Source organism: Labeo rohita, chromosome 15 (assembly GCF_022985175.1).
Source record: "Labeo rohita strain BAU-BD-2019 chromosome 15, IGBB_LRoh.1.0, whole genome shotgun sequence".
Lineage (NCBI taxonomy): Eukaryota > Metazoa > Chordata > Actinopteri > Cypriniformes > Cyprinidae > Labeo > Labeo rohita.
The window spans coordinates 29,494,604-29,506,883 of record NC_066883.1 but is presented as its reverse complement, the minus strand read 5'-3'; the positions used below and the strand labels follow the sequence as shown (position 1 = coordinate 29,506,883).

Sequence of the window (12,280 nt, the reverse complement as noted above, 5' to 3'; positions counted from 1 at the left end):
TGTAAACAAACATGCCTCAATGGAGGGAAATGTGTGTTTCCAAATTTCTGCCACTGTCGGCAAGGTTACACTGGACCGTCCTGTGGTACTAAAGTAAGCATTTCTCAAAAGCATTGCTTTGATTTCATCTTTAAAATTATCTTTGTAAATACATTTTTGATTTCATTTATGGCCATAAAAATGAACTGATTGTAAACTTTGCATTTACAGATTAGGTGATGAAGATCTGAAATCGAAGACAACTATATCACAAAAAAATTAACTGTGTATGTGTTTGTGTGTGTGTGTAAGTAAGCATTAGTGCCCTAAAAGTGAAGGAAACGTTCATTAGACTTTTATTAGAAAACAACAGACTTTTATTAGACCCTGTATTAGATTACTACAGTATTGCAAGAGTGTTATACTGTATGTGTATGTTTGCATCTCTGTTTCATTTTTTGATTCATTTTTTGTGATGTACTACAGTCTGCACATTTTATAATATTAATAAAATCATTTCCTTGTTTTTAAAAGTAAATAGCTTTTGAGAAAACAGTATATCACATATTCAGTACCTTTGAAGTCATAAAAATGGATCTTGTGTCATTTACCAATAAAAAGAAGTGATCAAAAATGGGAATGAATCATATTTCCACTTTTTTAAAATCAATTTTATGCACACGCACAATTTTATTTTCACTTTATTTAATTATTTGTACTGTATGCTAAAGGAAATTCAACAGTTATCTTAAAAACACTACTTAATACAAAAGTCTTAATGTAAATAATGTACAATGTTAATATAGAAAACACATCACACTCCTCACATTTTCAGTTAGTGTTCAACAAACACAACTTTAGCACCAATTTGAGAAACCATTGAGGTCAGAGGTCAGACTGTTCCTCATTAGAAGGGCTTCTTCCTCTCTTGACACTGCGGGCCTGAGAACGGAGCTCGACAGCGACAGGTGTTTGGAGAAACACACTTCCCCCCGTTCACACACGGCTTTTTACACACAGCTGCAGACAGAGAGAGGTAAATGGATTTGTTTTTAAAGTTTGAGTGAACCACACACCTATAAATCCATTTAAATGACAAATGCATGATAAAATTCTAATTCTATACCAGCTGAACAGTCTTGTTGATAAATGTATGTGGTCACCCACCTGTGTGGCAGGCTCCGCCTATCCATCCTTCTGGACAGCTGCAGATTCCAGGAGCCACACAGCTGCCTCCGTTCCTGCATCCCTGTGGACAGATCGCTACAGAAAAAGAGACAAATGATCAACATGTGACCCAGATACCACACTAACATCTGTGTACATGATGATCAATTAGGTAAAACAACTGAAAGACGCACATTCATATGGGTTTGTGTGTGTATTTTATAAAAAGTGCTTAGATAGGTAAATAACATTTAAATTAACTGGTTGCATTAACAACAAGAATAACAACGTACTGTAAAACAGTTTGCACTACAAACCAGTGTGTTCATAATTTAAATAATACATTAAAGTAATATGGTAAGACACACCAATTTGCAATATTAAGCAGCAAAAACGAGCCGTTTTGTACAGTTAAAAATAGATGAGATGAGACCTGAAACCAAACCCATAACACAAAATCCGCAATCCCACTGGCTAGAGCTCACGTTAGTGCAAGAGAAACAATCTACGGTTGACGTGAGCAGTACTTTAACACTGTTGCGTGCTGTTTTTTATGTCCACAGGTTTAAGCAACCCCAATAACATGATATTTGGCCTCTGGAATGTGAATTTTACCAGGGATTTGTTGTAAAAACCTGGCAACCCTGGATGTGAGCGACAAAAATAACATGTCTGACGAATGTAAGTTGAATGCAGATGAAAACTTTTGACGTTTCACTGACATATTGAGGTTTTTTTTTAGCTCTTAAGTCTATGTAACAGAAACACTGAATGGCAAATAATGTCAGAACCAGTTATATTATAATTCTTCTGTTTACACTACCAGTCAAAAGTTTTTGAACAGTAAGATTTTTATTGTATTTTAATTAAGTCTCTTCTGCTCACCAAGCCTGCATTCATTTGATCCAAAGTATAACAAAAACAGTAAAATTTGGAATTATATTTATACTATTTAAAATAGCTGTTTTCTATATGAATATGTTTTAAAATATAATTTATTCCTGTGATTTAAATGCTGAATTTTTAGCATCATTACTCCAGTCACATGATCCTTCAGAAATCATTGTAATATTCTGATTTGCTGCTCAAAAAACATTTATTATTATTATTGTTATGTTGTAAACAGCTGAGTAGATTTTTTTCAGGTTTTCTTGATGACTAGAAAGTTCAGAAGAACAGCATTTATCTGAAATTGAAATCTTTTGTAACATTTAAAAAAAAATTTATTATTACTTTTGATCAATTTAAAGCATCCTTGCTAAATAAAAGTATTAATTACTATAATTTCTTTCCCAAAACAACAAAATTATATTGACTCTTTTAAATTGTGTAGTGTATAATGATAAAAAAAATCTTTTTATTTCAGATAAATGCTGATCTTTGGATCTTTCTATTCATCAAAGAATGCTGAAAAATGTACTCAACTTTTAAATATTGATAATAATTGATTAAAAAATGTTTTAGCAAATCAACATATTAGAATGATTTCTGGAGGATCATGTGACACTGAAGACTGGAGTAATGATGCTGAAAATTTAGCTTTGATCAATGGAATAAATTACATTTTAAAATATATTCAAATAGAAAAGAGTTTTTTAAATAGTAAAAATATTTCAGAATTTTACTGTTTTTGCTATATTTTCAATCAAATAAATGCAGGCTTGGTGAGCAGAAGACATTTAAAAAAAATCTTTTGACTGGTAGTGTATTATGAAAAATTTCCATGTTTTAGCTGTAATTAGTAAAGTTATATATCGTAAAAATGCTTTATTGATATCACATTCTTCAACTGTCCTATTGTGAATAGAGGCTGATGAAATGTTCAGATTGTTCCTGTTCCTCAGTCTCAGCAACAACTGCCATTATGGATTTGTGCAATGTAATTAACACAATATGGGATCAACAAACCATCTTGGCATCTGGAGCCGGTCCAGCTGGAGGGACAGATGCATTTTGCTTCTCCATTCACAGCAATACACTCGCCACCGTTCCAACAGCCACCGTCACAAACCACTGACAAACACAAAAACACACACAGGCAACACATAAGTTAAAAGTTGTGTTGCTGGACTTAGAAATGATTTTTCTCTTATTTTTGACCTTTTTTTAGTGTACTAAAACTTGTAAACAACTACTAAGTCATTTTACTCTTACCTTTGTGACAGAATTTACCCCCAAATCCTGAAGGGCATCTGCATTTTCCAGGTCGAAGGCATTCTCCACCATTTTTACACTTTGGATAACAGTTTGCTGAAATCAACATGCATATCATGTGAGTTTTGGCCAATTTAGTATATAAAGCACATGTCTGACACACACATACACATTCCACTCAAATCAATTGCAGAACAAGTATCTTGAAACATCACCATATTGGCAGGTTTCTCCTTCATATCCTCTTGAGCAGAAGCAGCTGTTGTTTCGGATGCAAATCCCAGCATGTTTGCAAGGTGGGTCGCACGTCGCTTTGGGGTCAAAGACAAAAGGAAGAGACACTCCGCGGGGCCCGTCGGACCCTCCCAAACAGATCCCAGCCAGAGCGGCCAGTGCCACCAGGAAGAGCTGCATTGATGTACAGCAAAGCACTGCCATTTTCATATCCACACTCTTACAAGGATCCAGAAGGACTGAGAGTGCTGGTGAATGTATGTTTGGACAGCATACTGCATTGTGATCATCTACTGGACAGACACGGTACTGCAGGGATCCACAGCTGGAAAAGTACTAAGTGAGGAATGTGTGAGACAGGATTGAGACAGACAAGCTCAGAGAGTGTGGGGTTGTCTTTGGTTTATGGCTGTCTTTTGTGAGAAACGTCTGAAACTTTATTAACAAGTGGTCCCAAAAGGTATTCTGACACCAAGTGGCATTTATTTTAAAGAAACATGACATAATCATGTTCTTCAGTTGAAATAATTCACAAAACATATGGTTGTTATAATTAAAAAATTGCAGTTTTCAATATTTGTTTTCATATGCCATGTTCAAATGTTTAGTTATTTTTTGTTTTTGAAAGAAGCCTCTTATGTGCATTTGAAATGATTTATTAATGCACTTTTTGGTGCTTTATTACTTTACGTTTTAAAACATGAATTAAATAAAGTTTTAAATTTGTCTATTTATTTATGTTTAAAAATTATTTTTTAAATATATTGTTTTATTAAAAACACATTTTTATAAAACTTTAAATATGTCTTTATTTATACATTTAAAAAGTGATTTATTTATATACATTTTTATGTTTACATAATTAAATTGATAAATTGATTCTTCATTTTAAGTAGCACACCTGGTCCTCCATACTTATGCTTAACAAGACTGCATTTATTTGATCAAAAATACAGTAAAAACAGTAATATTATGAAATATTATTTCTGAGTTATAATATTATTGAAATATAATTTAAAATGACTGTTTTCTATTTTAATATATTGTACAATTTTATTTATTCCTGTGATTGCAATGCTGATTATTTCAAAATAGTGTTAATTTGAAATTAAAATCTTTTGTAATACACTTTGTCACTTTTGATCAGTTTAATGCATTCTTATTGAAATTAATTTCTTTATTTAAAAAAATATATATTATTCATAATCTAAATATTTAAGTGTGAAGAAAATAGCACATTAAAATTGCATAATTTCCAGCAACTAGTGACTATCTGCAGTTTTTATGAAATCCAGCTGCGTCTTGTTTATATCTATGTTAATGCTGTTTAAAAGATTCTCCTCTTATATATTTCATTCACTTTGCTGATCCCAGGAAACAGAGGAAATGGATTCTGCAGATGTCCTGAGAATTTCCCTCCTCCTCAGTGAAATTCCAGCTCCCAAGTTTTCAGACCACAGCTAACATATTTCTAACATATTGTTTGAACTAAACTTAATTTAAGTTAGTTTTTGACCATTGGTTATGTGTTGTTTTTATTCATCATTGTTAAATCCTTTGTTGGCAAGCCTGACTCCAGCATATGATGAATGTCAAACTTCCAGACTGCTCTGTAAGGAACAGGGTATAGTAACTCTATCTGTCTGAAATTGGTGGTTCATTCATGGTAAATGAAGGCATGTAGAAACATCACATGCTCTTTGTTTCAGAGGCCCGTTAAAGTGGAACCAGAGGGAGCTGCTGTTCTGGAACATGAGAGGAAGTGAGTAGGAACTTTAATGACAATAACAGATGTGCAGAATCGTTTTTCCCTCAGAAGAAAACGTAAACACTCCACAAACGCACAGCACAATGAGAACCAAAAAAGTATACAGGTACCATTTGTGGCTAAACATTTCATCTTATTACAAGGTAACTGCTGAACCTTCAAAAAACTGTATTTACCCACATAAGATGTAAAAGTACCACAGCTATAAATGCTTCCGACTTTGGTAAATAATATTTTTTATCACCTGCTAAAATTAAGTGGTTCCAAACTAAAAGATATTTTATCATTGCTGACTTTAAAAGGCGTTATTTCAACTTCAAATCTCCCAATGGTGTTTTACCTCAGTCTATTCCTGTATTGAACCGTATCTTGTCCGCGCCACCTTGTGGAATATTGCAGCAGTCACGTTTCTTTATAAAATTAACATTTGTTTATGGGTTTTATTTTAATTTAATTAAAATCGTAAGAGACTTGACTATATTACTAATACAAAGACTATAATATAACAAAAATGTGTTATTTCGGGCTTACCCACAAAGTAATCACATAATAAACAGATATTTGATACAATGCACTTATTGTGTACATACAGTTGAGGTCAAAAGTTTACATACACCTTGCAGAATGTTAATTATTTTACCAAAATAAGAGGGGTCATACAAAATGCATGTTATTTTTTATTTAGTACTGACCTGAATAAGATATTTCACATAAAAGATGTTTACATATAGTCCACAAAAGAAAATAATAGTTGAATTTATAAAAATTACCCCGTTCAAAAGTTTACATACACTTGATTCTTAAATACTGTGTTGTTACCTGAATGATCCACAGATAGGTTTTTTAGTGACAGCTGTTTGTCCTGAAACACAATGCATTATAAGCCAGGGGGTGAAAACTTTTTGAATTTGAAGATCAGGGTAAATTAAGCTTATTTTGTCTTTTGGGAAACATGTAAGCATCTTCTATAGCTTCTGAAGGACAAAAAAAAAAAAAAAAAAAAATTATGCAAAATAAGAAAAATGTACACATCTTCATTCTGTTTAAAAATTTACACCCTTGGCTCTTAATGCATCGTTTTTGATTCAGAAGCATCAGTGAGCGTTTGAACCTTCTGTAATAGTTGCATATGAGTCCCTCAGTTGTCCTCAGTGTGAAAACATGGATCTCAAAATCATACAGTCATTGTTGGAAAGGGTTCAAATACACAAATGCTAAAAAGAAAAATACAATTGTGGGACTTGAAGGATTTTTTTAAGAACTGCAAGCAGGACAACTCATGAACAACTAAACAAAAAACACACAGACAACCGTCGATTACACAAGTGTATGTAAACTTTTTTATAAATTCAACTATTATTTTCTATTGTGGACTATATGTAAACATCTTTTATGTGAAATATCTTATTCAGGTCAGTACTAAATAAAAAATAACATGCATTTTGTATGACCCCTCTTATTTTGGTAAAACTATTAACATTTTGCAGATTCTGCAAGGTGTATGTAAACTTTTGAACTCAACTGTATATGTTTTTACAATGTACTTACATTTAAAAAACCTGCATGTAATTACATATGTGTAATTGATTGCATTAATTACACTTTTGACCCATCCCTTACACATTAACCCACCCTTAAACCTACCCATACCACCAAACCTGTCCCTAACCTGACCCGTATCCCACCTCAATAGCAGCAAATATGTTTTGTACATTGTACTTTTTTTTTTATCTAAGTACATAGTAGTTAGAGCCACCTAACATAAAGTGGGACACTTTTTATTTATTAGGTCTGTACTAATTTAACTCAACATAACACAAACACTAATGTAATGATATAAAAAAAGTTATATTTGATAAAAAGTGATTGCCAGTGTGCTGAAATGCCCACACAATATTTTGTAAAAAACACAGACACAAATTTCACCAAAGAAATTTAATTTATTGATAAATCCTTTCCTTAAAATAACATTTAAATAAAATACCATTTAAAGATGTTTTGATGTAAAAGTGCCATTCCAACAAAACAAGACGAGCAAAAGGGTTAAAGTGAATGAGAAACATCTAAGTTATCAATGATCTACATCAACACCAAACAGAAAAAAATTATGGTCACATTTGACTAAAATGTGATGAAAGAAATGCTTTAAGAATAATTAACGGAAGTCCATTTTTATAATACCAAATTAATAATGTTCCTTCTTTTTCATTCCCTTATTTCTTAACTAATATGGTATTCGATACGTACCTGCTGAGGTAAATTTATACTTAATTTAATATTTTATTATGACACCTGATTCATGTAATACTTTGTACTGGCCTCAGAACAGCCCACTTCATTTTTGTTTTATTTTGGGGTTTCGCCCCCCCCCCTTTGAACAGAAATTGTGAAATTTAATTTATTTATTTGTTTATTTATTTTTTGCAGTCTTAAAGGCTGGATTCAAAATAAACTCATGAACTTCTGAAAGCTGGCATGCTGATTTATGTTAACGCCATACTCAAAAAAATCTAAAGAGTACCTGCTCTGCAAAGAGCTAACTAACAATAAAATGAGCATGATGTAATGGAAATTGCAGCACACAGTTGAACATTACCAAACAAACGCACAGGAAAACAGTGTACAGAAAAACTGTAACGGAGTAAAGTAAAGTGGTTTGAGTGTTTGCAGCTCTTTGCAGTAAAATATTCTGCTGCTGTCATCCCTTCTCCCAAAATATACTAAAGTGCTTCTGTCTATCCAAGCAAAACCTTCAGTGCAGTGCTAAAGAATCGATAATGATGGTATAGAAAGGCATCAGCGCTCTGGCTGAATCTTGCTTATCAATCCTGACATTGTCACCCTACAGTGCAGACTTCATTTTCTGCCATTCGTAACACTCAGGACAAGTTTTGTTTCACCACATGAGAACGTAAGGAACTGTGCATCATACAGAGGGACGTCACTGTATCACACTCATGTGTATGTGTGAAGACGTGGTGTTTGAGCCACAGTCCACGTACATGTACTTCTCCTGAGACACCTGCTCAGCGTGGCCAAAGTACATGACGGTTACAGTCATCCTGGAGAGACGAGAACATAGTATGAATCAAACAGAAATGTTTTTATATTATATTAGAATGTTTTTGCATCTTTTGGTTAAAGGGATAGTTCACCCAAAAATGAAAAATTCTGCCATTAATTACTCACCCTCATGTCGTTCCAAACCTGTAAGACCTTCATTCATCTTCAGAACACAAATTAAGATATTTTTGATGAAATCCGAGAGCTTTCTGACCCTGCATAGACAGTTACACAACTGACACATTCAAGGCCCGGAAAGGTAGTTAGGACATCATTAAAATAGTCCATGTGACATCAGTGGTTCAACAGTAATAAAATAACTTAATTCAACCTTTCTGGGGCTTAAACGGGGGAGTTGCATTGCTGTCTATGCAGGGTCAGAAAGCTCTTGGATTTTATCAAAAATATCTTAATTTGTGTTCTGAAGATGAATGAAGGTCTTGCAGGTTTGGAACACCATAAGAGAAATTAATGACAAAATTTTCATTTTGGGTAAACTGTCCCTTTAATGATTATTTTATATTTATATACAATAACAAACAAATTAACACAGTATTTTTTAAAAAAAAACATTTATCTACTGAAATCCATTTTTTACATAAACTCTTTGAACAAATGATTCCTAATCAGATTTTTTATTACAGAATACTTACTGCATCATGACAACAATGTTATGCACTTTAATTGACGGCATGGTACAGTAGTCACTGTAAAAACAGATACGCAGTTATCACCACACACATTTTAAAACACTATCAGCAAGATAAACTGTTTTATTATACTGTAAGGCTCAATTGGCAAATACTCACAATATGTAGTTCATCTCATTTGCTATGATGGTGGGAACCATGTAATCAATCTAAAAAGAAAACATCGGCATTGATAACAGTTGTTCAAAGTAATACACGCATTGGAATTCAGAAGTCATGTGACTAAATCAGACAAGCCTTACTGGGAGGATACAGGTCACTTATTTTTTGCTGTTATCTTAAGGTGTGGCTTAAACTGCCCTTTGATTTTCCTCACCATAAATACAAATTTAGCCTAGGATAGGTATATGGATCAATACAGTTGCATTATACATATTATACACTTTTATTATATTTTATATGTTTTTAGAGCAGCATATTTTAGCAAATATTACTCGACTAATAATTTTATATTAATACATATTTAAATAATAATAGTTAATTACTACAAAGTTAATATAAATGCAAGCCTGCATTTATTTAATCCAAAGTACAGCAAAAACTGTAAAATTTTGAAATATTTTTAATATTTAAAATAACTATTTTCTATTTGAAAGAAATTTAAAGTAATTTATTCCTGTGATTTCAAAATCCTTTAGAAATCATTCTAATATTCTGATTTGCTGCTTAAAAAACAATTATTATTATGATTATGTTAAAAACAGCTGAGCAGAATTTCCTTGCTAAACAAAAGTATTAATTTCTATAATTTCTTTCAAAATATACTGACTTTTGAATGACATAGTGTATAACGTTACAAAATATTTTTATTTTAGATAAATGCTGATCTTTGGATCTTTTTTCTATACACCTAAGAATCCTGAAAAAATTTACTCAGCTGTTTTAAATATTGATAATAATAATAACAACAACAACAATAAACATGTTTCTTAAACAGCGAATCAGCATATTAAAATGATTTCTGAAGGATCATGTGACACTAAAGACTGGAATAATGATGTTGAAATTTTAGATTTGATCACAGGAATAAATTGCATTCTAGAATATATTCAAAGAAAAAAACAGTTATTTTAAATAGTAAAAATATTTTAAAATTTGACTGTTTTTACTGTACTTTGGAACAAATAAATGCAGGCTTGGTGAGCAAAAGAGACGTCTTTAAAAAACATAAAAAGTCTTACTGTTCAAAAACTTTTGACTGGTAGCGTATATATATAAACATGAAATTGTTATTCATTATTTATTTTATATGAATAAAATAACATACCTGATGCATATCCAGTGGGGTGATAGTGGTAAGATTACTGATGACAGACTTTCCGATCACAGTCTTGTAGTACTGCACCTGCGCTGTGATGTTGGCCACTTGTACTGGGTAGTAATTATTGTTGGTGATGTTCAGGGTATTCTGAGAAATATAAAAAAAAGTCACATCTGATCTCACTATCAAGTCCAAACCCTCCAGTGCACAAACAGGTAATACTTGGTTAACAACTCTGAAATACTTGCTATAGATATTACCGTAATATTTATATATATTATGCGCTGGTCTCGATTGTATGTAACGTAGGCTGACTTCACTCCAACATAAGAGACATCAATAGTCCGAGGGAACAGGAAGAACACAGCCAAACCAGAAAGCAGCAGGCACAGAACGACCGATAAAGACACGTACAATGTCCTGTGACAGTGCAAGAATATACAGTCAGTCATAAAATAGTACATGTATATACATCCAATCCTGATGTGAAATAGATATTGAAACAAACTTACGTTCGTCTTGGCTTCAGCCTCTGGTCGCTGTATGGTATCAAAGCAACAAGCTGGTTTTCTTGGTCTGAGAGGAAGTACACATAATAACATTCTCACAAGTTACATTTATCATTAAACATGAGCTATATGTTCATATTACAATGTGTGGTTAAAGTAACAGGTGGATGAATGGACTGATTTGTTCTCACCTCTAGGTATCCTTCCCGTCCCTTGACAAGTAGGACAGGTGACGCTGTCTCTGCCTGTGAATTCAACATATGGAAACTGTGACACATCATGTTTATTGTCCTCAGTGTGAGACTCTGTGTTTTCAGTCAGGCTCTCCTGGTCCTCTTTTTGCTTTGGCAAGGAAAACAGAGACTTCCCCATGGCTGAAAGAAATTATCAGTTTAAGTTAGTGCATTACAATAGAAGTCATGAAAGATCATTCATTATGCTGTGATGAACCTGAGCACATTTCTTCCACGTGAAAAAGCATGAAACCTTAGGCTATTCTGCGGTAAAAATATGCATTATGTTAATGTCTACTTATGCAATCAATATATTCTGGCTTCAACAACTAAACAATATATTTTAAGTATATTTCAACCTGGTAAACCTGCTTAATGTTTGATGGTAAACATACGCATGCAAATGATAACAGCTGATTTGAGGACGCAGTGTACGGCCTTGATAAGGCGCAGTATTATACTGTATAGCAATGTAAAATTAAAAATGCACTGAATTGACTTCATATTAACGCACTTAGATCGATGGATTTAAAAAGTACAATATTACACGCAAGCGACGATCATGGCTTAGATGATGTAAGCGCTAAAGGGCCTAAAAACAGGTCAAGCACCATGCGAAATGACTCTTATTTTAAAGTTCAGTATGAAAATATAGTGGATAGGATAGGAAACGAGGTATTTTTACCTTGTTTGAAGTGTCCTTTTTGTTTGTAAAAAATTATAGTCGCTATAACTCCTAACCGTGTTGTTCTTTTCCTCAACCCGTATAACAAGCCCCGCCTCCTGTGTTAATAAATGGCGTGATGACGCTACATTAGACGTCGTGTGATTGGGTGATAGATGGGAGTGACAGTGTCACAAGCCAATCGTATTGGGCAAGGCGGGATTTTTACAACGAAGCTCCGCCCTACTGTTTATAGACGCTGAGCGAGTCTCAAGGCCGTGCGTGTTGTGCAGTTAACGTGTAATGTTTTGCTCAGGTTGTCATTTCCTTAAAATGACTGTTAAATCCAGATATGCTCATTATTCATGTAGTGGAAAAATATATCATCACATAGAAAATTTTGCATTTTAAAAATAAATTAATATAATCAGCAATTACATGAGGGTAGGCGTGTGTGTGAAAGAAACATGCGAAATATGTATCTGTTTACTTAATCTGTTTACAAGCATGATTGACAGATTTCATTAAATATGCTGAG

The 12,280-nt window shown here is 33.1% G+C and overlaps 3 protein-coding genes across 3 annotated transcripts in view; 1 reads left to right on the top strand and 2 right to left on the bottom strand.

Annotated features, from left to right (window-relative positions):
- The window catches only part of vwde (von Willebrand factor D and EGF domains), a 31,118-nt gene extending 30,729 nt beyond the window's left edge, over positions 1-389 (top strand). Inside the window, exons 31-32 of the mRNA XM_051130105.1 lie at positions 1-93; positions 211-389. The exon at positions 1-93 is cut by the window's left edge and continues 7 nt beyond it. Coding sequence (XP_050986062.1) covers positions 1-93; positions 211-219 — 102 coding nt within the window. The 3' untranslated portion in view covers positions 220-389. The remainder of the gene's footprint in view (positions 94-210) is intronic.
- Positions 390-428: 39 nt separating this feature from the next.
- seraf (Schwann cell-specific EGF-like repeat autocrine factor) lies at positions 429-3,830 on the bottom strand. Its single transcript, XM_051130104.1, has 5 exons — positions 3,516-3,830; positions 3,301-3,396; positions 3,055-3,159; positions 1,147-1,242; positions 429-999 (listed from the first exon to the last, which is right to left on the bottom strand). The coding sequence occupies exons 1-5, from the start codon at positions 3,742-3,744 to the stop codon at positions 887-889; spliced, it is 639 nt and encodes a 212-aa protein (XP_050986061.1). The 5' UTR covers positions 3,745-3,830; the 3' UTR covers positions 429-886.
- Positions 3,831-7,227: 3,397 nt separating this feature from the next.
- Positions 7,228-11,852, bottom strand: tmem106ba (transmembrane protein 106Ba). Its single transcript, XM_051130056.1, has 8 exons — positions 11,764-11,852; positions 11,037-11,219; positions 10,849-10,912; positions 10,597-10,756; positions 10,343-10,483; positions 9,175-9,224; positions 9,019-9,072; positions 7,228-8,364 (listed from the first exon to the last, which is right to left on the bottom strand). The coding sequence occupies exons 2-8, from the start codon at positions 11,215-11,217 to the stop codon at positions 8,244-8,246; spliced, it is 771 nt and encodes a 256-aa protein (XP_050986013.1). The 5' UTR covers positions 11,218-11,219; positions 11,764-11,852; the 3' UTR covers positions 7,228-8,243.
- Positions 11,853-12,280: the final 428 nt, after the last annotated feature.

What these genes read in the sequence shown, in the direction of transcription:
- seraf (XM_051130104.1), bottom strand. Translation starts at nt 3,744, where the DNA reads ATGAAAATGGCAGTGCTTTGCTGTACATCAATGCAGCTCTTCCTGGTG. An exon ending in AGGAGAAACCTGCCAATATG is followed by an intron (nt 3,397 to 3,515) that starts GTGATGTTTCAA and finishes TGTTGATTTCAG; the next exon opens with CAAACTGTTATCCAAAGTGT. An exon ending in GGGTAAATTCTGTCACAAAG is followed by an intron (nt 3,160 to 3,300) that starts GTAAGAGTAAAA and finishes TGTGTTTGTCAG; the next exon opens with TGGTTTGTGACGGTGGCTGT.
- tmem106ba (XM_051130056.1), bottom strand. Translation starts at nt 11,217, where the DNA reads ATGGGGAAGTCTCTGTTTTCCTTGCCAAAGCAAAAAGAGGACCAGGAG. An exon ending in CCCCACTGGATATGCATCAG is followed by an intron (nt 9,225 to 10,342) that starts GTATGTTATTTT and finishes TTTTCTTTTTAG; the next exon opens with ATTGATTACATGGTTCCCAC. An exon ending in AACATTGTTGTCATGATGCA is followed by an intron (nt 8,365 to 9,018) that starts GTAAGTATTCTG and finishes TCGTCTCTCCAG; the next exon opens with GATGACTGTAACCGTCATGT.